This window comes from Bombus pyrosoma, linkage group LG7 (assembly GCF_014825855.1).
Source record: "Bombus pyrosoma isolate SC7728 linkage group LG7, ASM1482585v1, whole genome shotgun sequence".
NCBI classification, from domain to species: domain Eukaryota; kingdom Metazoa; phylum Arthropoda; class Insecta; order Hymenoptera; family Apidae; genus Bombus; species Bombus pyrosoma.
Window position 1 is genome coordinate 11,663,760 of NC_057776.1, and position 13,906 is coordinate 11,677,665.

The window sequence follows — 13,906 nt, forward strand, 5'->3', positions numbered from 1 at the left end:
CTTGCTGAGAGCTTAAGCCTCTGATGTTTAGTTCGTTTATGCTCTGCATACATTTTCTGGGAACTATGATACCTATGAGTTTCGTTTCTTTCGAGACAACTATGGTTGTATTTTCTCTCTTCGTTGGTGTATTAAAAGCTCTGTAGTAATAAGGCGCGTTGATTCGACTGTGCAAGAAAATCCAATTACGTCACGTGTCTATTACCTGACATTTATGCAAAATAAATAAAGATATATGCGTACTTGTGTATCTAAAAAATATAGCACGTAACATATAACCACTTCCTCTTCGCATCCAATCAAATGTCTCACGGGTCAAGTTTTGCTCGGATTTGTGGATAAGATATGTCACGTCTCGGTGAAAAACACGCAAGATATCTCGTCCAAGCCATCGCGAGGTTTCTCGTTCATAAACGTGAAAGGATTAATGGGTAGGCTAGGCTAACTAACGATACAGAAGCATAGCGTATGCTAATACATATAAGATTAATTTACTGTCAATGGGGAAGAATATAAGATGGTTAGGTTCCAATACCCAGTTAAGGTTTAACGAACGGGGACTCTGTTACTCTGAAATAGATGTCACTTTAAACAAAGTAGGATGCGTCCAGGCAAAGCTCTCAGGTAGAAATCAGGGTGCGATTAATCACCTGTTCGGGTTCTTGCTATAGGTCTCGGTGCACTTGTTACCTCATTAAATCAAATATATGGCATCGGGTCGCACAGAAATCGAACCGTAATTCATAATAACTGCGACATTTATGTACCCTGTGCACGCCCTGTGACAAATATTCGAAGTAATCGTTTAATATCTCGTCCTGTCCTCTCGAAGAGTCTGTTGATCTGAGCAAATCTCGATACGACTATTTATTACTTACTCGTGTCATCAAGATGTAAAACAACAATTTAAATTCAAACTTTATTTGCTCCAAGAATAAATTCCTAGATCAGGATTATTCCAGTAATTTGACATGAAATATTAAGTAATATCAATGGACATAAAATAACATGTTTAATATCGATAGAAATTGATATTTCAAAATCTTGTAAAAAATCTTTCAAAAAAAATCTTCATAACGACGGCATCTGCCGGGTACGACGAGAACCCAGATAAACCCACTGCCTCAGGTGACTTATGGAAACTTTTCTCCGTTCCAGAATCTTTGTTCCCTTTCTCCAGTGGCTTTTTTCAGAGCGTCATTTTGTCGAGTGTAGTCGATCATGAAACGAGCCAATGGTCGATCACCAGTATCTTCGCATAATTTCGAAATTTTTTAATAGCGATTCCATTATCCTAGATTAGAACAGGGAACTTGATATGAATTCGGCCAGCGAAGGTTTCCGGGCGCGAGATTAAACGTCGTATCGGTACCGCGTGCGTAAGATAGCGTTGATTGTAATTAATAGCCGGCCATTGCGTTAGCCCTGCAGCCAGTTAATTGTCGAGAGAAGATTAATGGTACAAAATCACGCCAATACCGGTCGATTGTCCGAAACCGATCCCTGTCTCGAGTCGTGCTCTCGTGTTTCGGCCGTGGCGGACGCGAAACTCGTTTCTCGTTACACTTGTCTGCGCGATAAAGTCGAACGAGCACGCGGGACCACGCGGAAAATTATTCGCGACCGGTTACCCGTGATATTTTTAATCGCATACAGCAGTCGGGTTCTCTATCACGAAATTAATTAAGATTTATTAGAAGGGGCTTCTCGTATCGTATCGAATTGTTAAATAGTTCGCACTTGCCTCGAATTTAAACAAAAAGTGCGACACGATACGACGATACGTCGCGGGTATAAGTCGCTAAAGCTTTATGACGTTTCAATTATATTTTAAGAACTGCGCCGAAAGATAAGCAAATCTGAGATTGTAAAAGCTTGATTACTTTTCAATTACATGTTAAGAACTATGTCGAGAGATAAGAGAACCTAATATTAGGTATGGATATTTCATAGATTACCAATCTGACGACGGCTGAGTTAACCAACGTGGATTTCAGGGATTGTATAATCCCTCGGTAAGCAATTGGACAAAAACAGCCAACTAATCGAATCCCTATAGATACACGTTCGCGAAAGTAATTACCTTCTGCAATAATGCATCGTATGTACGAGATGAACGCGGTTGCATCCCTTAATACGATACGTGACCGTCTAGAGTCGGATCCCGACTTCGAATCTATCAAAATCGTAGAAAAAGACCAAATTCTAGCCGCAAAAGATAACCGATTAATTCATATAACGGAAAAATGTTCCTTTATCCTAACCTTTAACCGATGAAGAAATACAAAAGCACTTAGTTCAACTTAGCCAGGCTACTCTTTCTTCATCGTGTTATTGAACTTTATAACGATGGGCAAGAAGCTATTGCTAAAGTCTGAAGGTTGTGCTTCAGATAGCACAAGGAGATAACGATATACTTAGGACCTTTTGTAATGATCAATCGGAGTTCAATGATAACTGGGTTTTTACAATACAGAAATTACAGAATAATTCGACTAACGATAACGATTCCCCTTCACGAACTGCTCAATCGCTGTTACAATTTTCCATCGAAACAAATGCAATGATTTCATTTTAAATTTCCAAATTGATATGAAATTGACTTGACCGTATCAGTCACGGGAGTACTTATCTCCTATTAGCTAAGTGATAAGACATCCACGCATGTACGCTTCCTCCTTCTCGATCGTGGTTCTTCGCAAACTCATCGACGAACGGTGTTTATAACCAACGTGGATCGCATACTCGTGAAATTGCTGTCTCGAAGAGGTCAACACAGCCAAGATAATAAGACTAGGGGTTGTAATTCCAGCGGAATAATTTCTCTACGCGAGACCGGTATACGGCTGTTAGACGAGGTAGCTGATTTATGGCAGAATCCTTGATTACCGATCGTGAATAGTCAGATCCAGCTTTACCGTCGACGGTAAGCCGGCGGATAAAACGTAATCGAGAATGCACGCGCGGTGGATCGCGCGAGCCACGGAGCCCCGATCCGTGCTAGATTCCAGATTGCACGCCGATTATGCCCCGATTTCAGATTTACGAGCGAGCGAACCCGTTCCTCCGCCATTTATTTATAGTTACGGGGAATCACTTGTTGAGTTCACCGACGATCTACACGCTTCCTCTTTCAGAGATACTAGTTCTCTATTTCTTTTGCACGCGTGAATGCACCTTTTAACACTGCGCTCATCCAACTGCGACCACCCGTGTTTAATGGATAAACGTAACACGGATCAAGGTAACAGGCTATCGGTCTTTTCGGATAATTTCATAGGAAATATTGCGTGTGACTACGTGTAATTACGTTCGTTTTAGTGCGCTGTGTAAAAAACGGAGATAAAATAAATGTTCTATAAGCGAAGAAATGTTTGATGTTGTTTATTTGGCTTGATATTGCGTTAAAAAATAGAAGTGAACGATCAACCTCAAAAGTAATCGTATTATCTATAAAATGAAATTTCCTACTTAAAGGCAGGCTTAAAGCCACGTTCAATTATGTTCAATGCGAAGATTATAAAAAGTGTGATCTTTAGATTATTTTTTGTTGCTTATTTCGATAAAATCAAAGTATTTTACCTTTTAATGGATCAAAGTATTTATCTCTTAAACAAGGAACACTTCAACGAATAGGATGTGAAAACACCTAAGGAATTCGACGTTCTAAAATTATCAGTCACAGGAGGAAAGTTCGGGGCAAATATGTTTAGTATTTTATTGAAATATTTGGCACAAGCAGGGAATAAATTTTCGCCCGAGTAGTAATCCAAACGAAGATTTGTTTCAGTATCCCATAACTTTGGCAAAACGTATAAGAACACGTGCATTCTCAGAGGCAATCTGGTGCGTCGACAAAAACGCAACATTGTAAGATCTCCGCCCAAGTTACTGCGCGAGATTATACGCAGGAGCAATTTGTATTTGCCCTTTTAAGATTGAAACGGCTGCCTCTTTTTCTTCCCTCTTTTCATTCGCTGCTCGTTGCAACGATTACGAGATTAACGGTTGCAAGACATCCGGCGTGAGTGGCGACCATAGTACTGTTCGGGAGAAAGAAATAAAAGGGAAAAGCAGGGAAGGACTTATTTTTACAATTTGTTGGTCGTAGCACACGAGGGATACGCAATTAGTCGGTCGAGATCACGGCGGTTCAACGGATCGATACCGAATTGCGATGCAATTAGCAATATCGAATCACGGCAGATTTACAAAGTCCGGTTTTCGGATGCTAAACCTCGTCGATCGCCTTGTAAAAAAAATACCTTGCATCGCAAATTGAGGCTAATTGGATGATTGACTTTGCGCTTTATGCGATCGATTAATTTATCATGACGCGATTTAACGAAAGACACGAATGAAACTGTGTACATGGCTTTCTACTAATTGGCAGTAAAGTCGGCGAATCTGATTATCTTGGTATCATATCGTAAACACCGTAATAAACTGTAACGTATTAGAATTGATCATATCGAACGGAGCGATTTAGTGTCATGAACTTTGATTATTGTCAAGATTATTATAAAACAAATGTTATATGCAGAAGATATTTCCATGTATTAATTCGACTTAATCTCAGTATCATCAATATCTGAGAGAATTTAAGAAAGAAAATTATTGATGACGAACGTAACAGCCTTTTGATTACGGATTAATATTAAGGCAATGATCGGTAGCCGCGGGGGGAAAACAATTACAGGAAGAAATATTATGGGATTATACGTTCGCGAAGACAACATTATCTTTTTGTGAGATAAACCGGGCTTGAATTATATTATAAATACACCTGCCTGCTTGTCACGTGATTCCTGTTATCTAGAAACATTCAAACACTGTACATATTGCGCAATTCGTGCAAAGCCAATGTATCTCCAGCATATGCAGTGTATGACATAGCAGCTGTGTGATATGAGAATTGAAAAATTTATCATCTATTGTAAAAGTAATGAAAAATTAATAGTAATCTTCGCTTCACTATATTAATTCATGAATAAATTCATAAACTCCTAATTATCAAATCAATCTTCTAATACTACTTATCTATCAAGAAAATAAGAAGACGCAAAGATTCAAAGTTCTCACTGTCGGTAGAGTGAATGACTCGAATATCGCACTTCCCTATAAACATATCTCTAACGATTAGATAGAATATAATATCATATATGTTACAGTACATCCGATAGAATCTTGGCCAATTACAAATTACACGCTATTTTGCGACAAGTTGCCCTATTTCGCGTACGGCTTTTACAGTTACGTGCATAGATTAATTTCGGACGTTGACTCTAACTCCTTCAGCTCGTTCATTATGCGTGACATGCGATGCGAAGATTATGCAACCATACGCAGTTCGATAGTTACGCATTGTTCGATCAACTTAACTTTCAAACCATAAAAGAGTTAGAAGCGCTGCGTGTTCGCGCTAGGCAAATCATCGCTCAGCTTCCCTTCTAAATTTCTTTTCAATTTTCTCGCCAGTTTGAGAGAACGAAACGTGCTAGCCACGGCGATGCAAATGATTATAATTACGGGACGGATGGCGGCTCCGTTACTCGAGGAACGTCAATTTCATCCACGAACATTTTCTTTTTTTTTTACGCCGCGCGGCGGTCAAAGTTAATGCTCGGCGTGTAAAGAGCAATTGCAAAAACGCATTATCTCTGTGAAATGTAGTAACCTTTCATCCCGTCTCCTTCCGATTAGATTACGGTAAAACGCGGAAAAATTGAAGGTCTGCGATTTAAGCTTAATGTAAATAAACTAGGAAACATAAACGATATTTTGTTTTAAAGCGATATTTTATAATCTTCGAGAACGTAGGTAACAGTATGATGGACGTCTTTGTGTGTTTATAAATATTGATCAAGTTCGAAACCTGGTACAAAAATTACAAGATATTTAGTACAAATACATCTATATTTCGCAGAGATCACAGATATATTATTAAACTTCAACACTTATTGTATGCTTAAAAATGGAAATGCCAAGATGTTATTAGACATTGAGAAGCGGAATTCCTATAATCCGTTAGGAAACGAATAAAAAAGTAGTTAACTAATAGGGATAATTTTAATGCGATATTGCATCAAATTCAAAGAAACTGAAAAACGTGACGCCTCTCACGTTTTTCCTTTCGTGACTGGCGCGAGCACTATTTGTGTAGGCTGTAGAATCACGCGAGACGTAGGAAGAACGAAAATAACGGAAGAGAAGGAAGAGCAGATGAAAAGGTGCTCGTGATCACGTAGAACTTATAGTGACGAACATATGAAGATCCGTTGCGTCATTCTCAGCTGCATTCGTCGTGGTATTCCTAAATATGATTCAGCTAAACTGAACACGTGACGATATGTGTATTCTCCAACAAACCAGCAGACTCGTGCAAAATGTACGCGCCGATATTATATCTGCGGCATACTATCGACAAGATTATTCGATAAAAAAAGTTGATGGATGCTCACTCTGATTCGAGATAAGTACTAGACAAGGTTTAATTTTTTGCACACGAGTTTTTAAATAAGTCTATTGTTTCTCGCGGGATTCCTCTTGTAGCAAATGTCGACCAACGGGATTGGTCAATCCTGATCGTTTCGTTCAATTGTCATGTACATTCCATCGCGATGAAACTTAAATTATGATTGCCGAGAATGACATCACTCTTTGCATTATCAGTTTTTGGAGCGACGATAATGAAAATTGGAGAAACAGTTTCAATAAAATTTCTGACGGACGAATCCAGACATGCGAAATTAAGCTAATTAATAAATACAACATACTTACATATGTCGTCTAGAGTTTTAAAATCCCATTACCTCTAAAATGCCACAATAAAAATAATCGAGCGCGTCGATTAGATCCACAACAACTTCCTTTTCAAATTATATAAATCTTTATGAAAACAGTTCGAGTAAATTTAACGCGGTACTAAGTCCAAGCAAAATATCCAGTTAGATGGCATTCCACGGACCCCAATCGTATGTATTTTTAGTCCCCTTAAAACGACACACATCCTGCAAGCTGATTTTTATTAGCCGCGCAGTGGGGATCGAGAAGAAAGCACCACATGGATCGATAGACACTTCGGGGAAAAAGGAACGCACGTTGCGTCATACGACGCGTGCGCAACGTCACCTTGAATTTCCGAAAATCTATGCCGCGATCTATGTACTTCGCCGCATCAGCCAAGTTACCGATGAATTCGAAATAACGTCCACGCGATGCGTGAACGATCGACACGTGACACGGGGTCAATGTGAAAATTTATCGGAAAAACCGAACGCGAATTTATCATTTCGGCGATACTCGGTTGTATTACCGGTTTCATCAGCCCCGAACGCGCCGGCTGAAGCCTATGGGAGGTATAAAAGGCGGGGACAAGGTCACCTTAGCAAACAGAAGTCTCTGAGCTGTCAGACAAGTTGGACGTACGGACCTCCTGGTAAACCGCCCAAATAACCTGCTTGGTGTTAGCTTCATTTCTTTCTCTGCTTTCTGTTTTTCTTTCTTAAAGCAACCATGAGGTTAGTGTATATATGTATTATTCTTTACGTTCGTCACGTTTCGAGTTATTATACGACGAGATTAGTCGATGTGTCAATATTTGAAAGTTAGTGTATAACGACGCGTCGTATAAGGATGAATCCTGTTACGCGATGTGGGACGCTATTCCCACTGAAGAAACTGGGTCACAGCGCAGTTATGTATTCCGTGAATTGTTCACTTGGTGATATTTAATTAACAGAATTAGTTCGCTCGTTTTGCTAGTGTATTCTATCGGTGATGGGTACTGATATCTGTTCTCGATGTTGTTTGTAGTTTTTCAGTTTGATTTATTTGAGTAATTGCTTGCACTTTCCTGTGTAATCTGCATTTCTATAGTAGATGTAACGTTGAACGTTGGTACACGTGCTTGATGTACTACTAGTGACACCTTACGAGCATGCTTGTATTATTATCTACGTTCTACGTTTCATTCATGTAATCGATATAGTAAACGAATAGACAAATATGAACAAGGAAAAAATTCGCTTCATACCTAGCTGCTTAAACGCAAACTGATAAAAATTCATTTCTGATTCGTCTGAGTGTAAATATATAAAGTGCCATGTAATTAAAAATTAAGGATATTCTGTTTGTAGGTATTTCTTTTTCTTGTGACTAACATATTCTATTTTTTCTTCCTCTATTCTTTGCATGAACGAAACGTATCACTTTGAAGATGGAGAGGTCACGAAATTTTGTAATTCTGAAATTTTCGTAACTTCTCCGGCTTTGACAGATTCATAAGCGAAAAAATAAAACGCTAGCAATTCTTGCAATATAAAGAGTAACTATTCTGACACCATAAGCTGATTGAAGCACATTTTTGTAACAATAGAACGTTTCTAAAATTTCCGTAATAGCATGAGCGCACGCTATGACCTTTTTGACCTTCATCGACCTTTCCATGCAGAAAATTCAAAAATAGACAAGAATCAGCTAGCCTATTACACGTTAGACAATATAATAATTTTTTCTAGGAGAATGGCACTGTTGAAAAATAAATTATTAAACACGGTGATAGAGCCGGTTGCCACGGGAAAAAACAAAGTCACCGTGGTCGGCGTTGGCCAAGTCGGTATGGCTTGTGCTTTCAGCATCTTAACAGACGTAAGTTTTACATTCCGAAATCTGAATATTTATAAATTACTAAACAACAATCTACAACCGAAATTTGAATTTTTTTCGTATTGCAGAATGTTTCGAGCGACTTGGTGCTCGTGGATGTAATGGCGGATAAGCTAAAGGGAGAGATGATGGATTTGCAACACGGTAGTGCGTTCTTGAAAAACGCGAAGATCAACGCCAGTACCGATTACTCTGCCACAGCGAATTCTAGTTTGTGCGTTGTGACCGCCGGTGCTCGTCAAAGGGAAGGCGAGACGAGGCTGGATCTTGTTCAAAGAAACACAGATATCTTCAAAGGCATCATTCCGCAGCTGGTCAAATATAGCCCGGACACGATTCTTTTAATCGTCTCGAACCCCGTAGACATTTTGACGTACGTGGCGTGGAAGCTTTCAGGCCTACCAAAGAACCGAGTGATTGGAAGTGGAACTAATTTGGACTCCGCCCGATTCCGCTTCCTTTTGTCGCAGAGATTGAACGTCGCACCTACATCCTGCCACGGCTGGATTATCGGAGAGCATGGCGATACGAGTGGTACGTTGACGCGCAATATTCGATGATTGATTGTTTTTTTTTTTTTTTAGTGCTCACAGCTGATTAACGATTGTTATCTGTGATAAGGACACACGCGGAAACAAAGTGTCGCGTTATCAAATTTAGATCGTAATTTTACCGAATTTTCACGTGAACGACGAGTGAAATGTGTTTTTATAGGCTGACGGTAGTTTGTAATATTTGTTTCATTATTGTTTTCAGTACCCGTATGGTCTGGAGTGAACGTTGCTGGCGTCAGGTTGCGCGACCTCAACGAAAACGTTGGTACGGACAAAGACACCGAAAATTGGGGTGAACTGCACAAACAGGTTGTAGATAGCGCATACGAGGTGATCAAGCTAAAGGGTTACACATCGTGGGCTATTGGTTTGAGCGTTGCGAATCTCGCGTCTGCTATATTGCGAAACTCCAACCAAGTTCACGCCGTATCTACCATGGTTACCGTAAGTCGATAACTCGTGTTTCTTATATAAGTAACGCGCGATTATAGTATTATCGTGGATTGCAAAACGAGTTGCTGAAACGTCTAGACGTTTAAAAAATTGATTTGTTGGTGAACTTATCGTTCAATGAGCAATGATCCGCATATTCGATTATTTTCAGGGATACCACGGAATCAAGAAGGACGTGTTCTTGTCTCTGCCTTGCACCTTGGGTGAAGGTGGTGTCTCGTGCGTTGTTCAACAGAAGTTAACAGAGGGCGAGACTGCTCTTCTGCACCAGTCGGCCGATATGATGCACGACGTGCAAAAGGACTTGAAATTTTAAATAATTCGTTTCGTTTTGCGCATTGAAATAACTCTTTCTCCTAAACAAAGGGAATCAATCATCTTGTAACTCAATGTCGTGTGTGTTTATGCACTCAAAGTATTGATTCTTGACAAGCACCTTTGGTTTCTACTTACAGTTTATTACTTAAGTTCATGTGGCCAATACTTAAGTGCTATTAAAAATATTTAAATTTTATTTATATGTATGAACACGCCAAAAACACGCTCTGATTCGATGAATGATATAAATGATTCAGCAGTTAGAATAATCTTTTGTATAAAGAAAATGTGTTCGCGTGACCACGAAGTATTAATTACTGTTGTATCGATATTTAACATTCACAACAGATTTTATTGCATTCAGTTGGTTTAATACGACATTATATATTATAACGTACTAATTATATTATTATCATGTATAAGTTATATGATACAATAATTCTACGATGTATGTATGTAATTATGATTTGACGCAAGACAAGATACTTAATCGATAAGTCGAAGTACAAATATGTACGATAAACAATTATCAGCCACGATACGACAATCAGACAGAACTTGAAATAGAAATTTAAATTGATTCGTAATTTACGTTTATCTTATATGTCTTATCTTATGTCAGAGATATCAGACGATTCTCAAAATGTTCAATGTCTACCTCACGAAAATCGCATAGACTGATTTCTATTTTCATACGAAACCTAGAATACTATTTCCTAAACTGATCCTGTTATCAAACATACCACGCATTGTCTTGTATATTTATACCAGTGATATAATAAATCAATACAGTTTAGCTAAGCCAATGAAACGATTATTTTTATCTTAAGATTTGTCATACGACTATTTGTTATTATAATATGAATCTATTACAATCATGCGCTGAATTCGAATCCTTGTAACCATGGATTGTTTAACAATTGATAAACCGACGCAATGACGATTCACTAGGCGCGTTATGATCGGCAGCGCCTTCTTTTTTATGAAACGTCAATTAACCTTGTGCGATGTGACATTTTTCGCGATAGAGGGGACACGGGAATTAAAAACAAAATCATCAGGTGTTAGAAGCAATGGTTTTGTCGCGCATGCTGTCGATTTCGTCGCTGCCGGCATGTGTGAAATGTACGATATGTACGATATCGAGGAGAAGCTTTGCCAGCAAACACTTTCGTCGTAGTTTACCGCCAACGATACTAAAGGAGATCTTCGTCGGTGGCAAGACGAAAAAAATCGCGTCCGCTGATTTTGGCAAAGACGCCACCGCTGGAAACGATTTACAGAGAGCGGTCAGTTTCGTGTAAGCGATCTATACCCCTTTATCTACTGACCGCTCTTTCTTTAACACCTATTTAACATTGGAATTCTACGTATGAAATGCATAGCTCAAATTACTTCTTTGTCAAGTTCAAATTAAACAATTTACCAAGTTCTTCCTTAAATATTAAGTCGATATAAAAATACGATCATTAAATATAATGCAAAGAGGAAATAAAGAAAGAATGTTGAAAAGTACATTAAGAATTGGAATTCCGAGAAGTTGATCTTCATTAAAAATACATAGCTTGGAATCGTACCAACAAGACTGTAGCCTCTTTTAAACGCAAAATACCACTCATTTCATATGTCGTAACTCGACAAATGCATCGTGAATATCGAATTGACAGAAGGTGTACCAGTGTTACGATAAAATGATAACTTTTCATTTCAGACCACCATGTCTGAAGGAAGAGCTGCTTTGCAAGTTTGCGGAACCGGTACGAGATTGCTGTCACAAGGTGACGATCGTAGGGTCTGGAATGGTCGGCGTGGCCTGCGCGAACTCGCTTCTCTTTCAGGTACATCGGTACCAACCATTTACATTTTTCGACCCTTGAACGACGAACTTATCGAACGTTCAAGACTATCGAGTTTGTTTTGAACACGAGTGAAAGTTCGATAGACGTCTCACGTGGTAAAACCGCGGCAACTAAGCCCAGGAATATGGCAGAAGTCCTGGAAAATGTCCTCGTGTTACATACACGTGCATTCTCGATGATGGAAAGTCACGTCGAGTCACTTGGGCATTTGTAATTTTTCCGTTGCTTCATCGCAGAACATAACCCCGCACATTGCGATAGTCGATGCATTCCCGAAGAAGCTGGAGGGGGAAGGAATGGATTATAATCACGGCTCGGTATTTTTAGGAGATCCACGCGTAGATTTCGACACAGGTAACGATGTTTACTTTAAAAATAGTTTCATTGAGCATGTGACAACTTTCACGACAAAGGTTTAATTATACAGAGCGTGGTAAATGATTAAACAGATAGAGGAATAAGAAGAATGTTGTTTCAGACTTTTGTATTACAAGCAACTCGAAGGTGATTGTTATAACTGCGGGCGCGAGACAAAAAAAAGGTGAATCGCGGTTAGATTTGGTACAACGCAATTCGGAGATTATGAAGAACATTATACCTACTTTGGTTAGTTATAGTCCAAATGCTGTGTTCGTGATCGTCAGTAACCCAGGTTAAGTATGACTTAAAAAGAGAAATCTTCAGATTTATCTGTACGACGGAAGACAATACATCGAAGTCAATATTAAGCCGCGAGTAGAAACGGAACTTTTACTTTCAGTTGACATTTTGTCGTGGATAACGTGGAAAGTGAGCGGACTACCGGCCGGCCGAATAATCGGAAGTGGGACTAATCTCGATTCAGCAAGGTTTCGTTACTTAATCGCCGATCGTATAGGGATAGCGCCGAGCTCGGTTCACGCGTACATCATCGGCGAGCACGGGGACAGTCAGGGTGAGTTCGAAAATCGGCCACGTTTGCGGCGAATTCGACGCGTACTCTACGTGATCTAATTTTTTACATTTTGCCGGAGGAGAAAGCACACGTTACGTATCGCGTCTGTTTAAGTCCGTTTGACGTTTCCTAGTTCCACTCTGGTCTGGAATAAATGTCGCTGGTGTACAATTTCGCGACATTCTGCCGAATATCGGCCTCGAAACCGACGAAGAAAGATGGTTCGAAATTTCCAAGGAAGTCGTCAGACTGTGAGCTCTAGCCTCCTGTTTCCTATTATATCTCAAATAATGTTATAATGGATTGGTAGAAAGAATCGACAAAATGAATTTTTTCCTTGTTTTCCAGTGGCGCCACGGTTAGGTGTTTGAAGGGATATTCCAACACAGCAATTGGCCTTTCGGTTGCTCACATCGTAACAGCTATTCTGTCTAACTCGCAGACGGTTATACCGGTTTCAACTCTAGTTCAAGTATTGATTAAACTTTGAGCCTAAGCTTTTTACTTAAACCGTGACTCAGATTATACTTTGTGATCGAAGTCCATTACATAAAAATTTCAGATCAGACGTGATTAGGACTAGACAGTTCTACGCAGAAAATTGCTTTGAATCTTCTAATATCGCTAGTCGATTTTGATTGGACAAATTTCGTTTGTAGGGTCATCACGAAGTTTGTCAAGAGATTTTCTTGTCGCTGCCCTGTTCCATAGGTGAGAATGGCGTCACGAATATCGTGCGAATGCGAATTACAGAATTCGAGAAGAAATTGTTTCAAACATCAGCGAACTTTGTATACAACGTGCAAAAGGATATCAAAACGTGATCGTTCGAATCGTCTTTCTAAATAATATCGTATCGTTTAATTGTGATGATTACTTTTCTTGTAAAAAGTGTATTTAAATATATCATGTCCCATGCTGCTCGATAAATGATCGAATATTACATATTCGCGGCTTTCGATCGATTATTTCAACGAGAGAAAAATAACATTCAAACGACTTCTCCGACTTATCTCACCTGCAATCACAGCCTGTCTCGAAGCACGAGTCAAATACGTGCGATGACGAAGTCCGCGTCTACCCGCTTTTTTTTTCCTCATCTGTGAATCATTGATGTCGTT

At 39.3% G+C, this 13,906-nt stretch overlaps 2 protein-coding genes and 1 long non-coding RNA gene across 5 annotated transcripts in view; 2 read left to right on the forward strand and 1 right to left on the reverse strand.

Moving 5' to 3' along the window:
* LOC122569040 overlaps positions 1-7,148 on the reverse strand; it is a 72,449-nt gene extending 65,301 nt beyond the window's left edge. The window contains exon 1 of the long non-coding RNA XR_006317305.1: positions 6,781-7,148. This is a non-coding gene — a long non-coding RNA (uncharacterized LOC122569040). The remainder of the gene's footprint in view (positions 1-6,780) is intronic.
* Positions 7,149-7,302: 154 nt separating this feature from the next.
* LOC122569039 (L-lactate dehydrogenase-like) lies at positions 7,303-10,579 on the forward strand. 3 transcript variants are annotated; one of them, XM_043729493.1, is made up of 5 exons: positions 7,303-7,438; positions 8,520-8,649; positions 8,736-9,201; positions 9,424-9,665; positions 9,826-10,579. In XM_043729493.1, the coding sequence occupies exons 2-5, from the start codon at positions 8,524-8,526 to the stop codon at positions 9,988-9,990; spliced, it is 999 nt and encodes a 332-aa protein (XP_043585428.1). In that variant the 5' UTR covers positions 7,303-7,438; positions 8,520-8,523; the 3' UTR covers positions 9,991-10,579. The 3 variants fall into 3 exon arrangements, with proteins under 3 accessions (XP_043585428.1, XP_043585427.1, XP_043585430.1); XM_043729492.1 differs by having other exon boundaries at positions 7,382-7,520; XM_043729495.1 differs by lacking the exon at positions 7,303-7,438 and adding an exon at positions 7,547-8,134.
* A 350-nt stretch (positions 10,580-10,929) lies between these two features.
* LOC122569035 (L-lactate dehydrogenase-like) lies at positions 10,930-13,609 on the forward strand. The gene is made up of 8 exons (XM_043729489.1): positions 10,930-11,292; positions 11,704-11,830; positions 12,088-12,205; positions 12,330-12,503; positions 12,612-12,785; positions 12,919-13,036; positions 13,134-13,257; positions 13,445-13,609. Exons 1-8 carry the CDS (start codon positions 11,066-11,068, stop codon positions 13,607-13,609), a joined length of 1,227 nt encoding a protein of 408 aa, XP_043585424.1. The 5' UTR covers positions 10,930-11,065.
* The last annotated feature ends 297 nt before the right edge of the window (positions 13,610-13,906 follow it).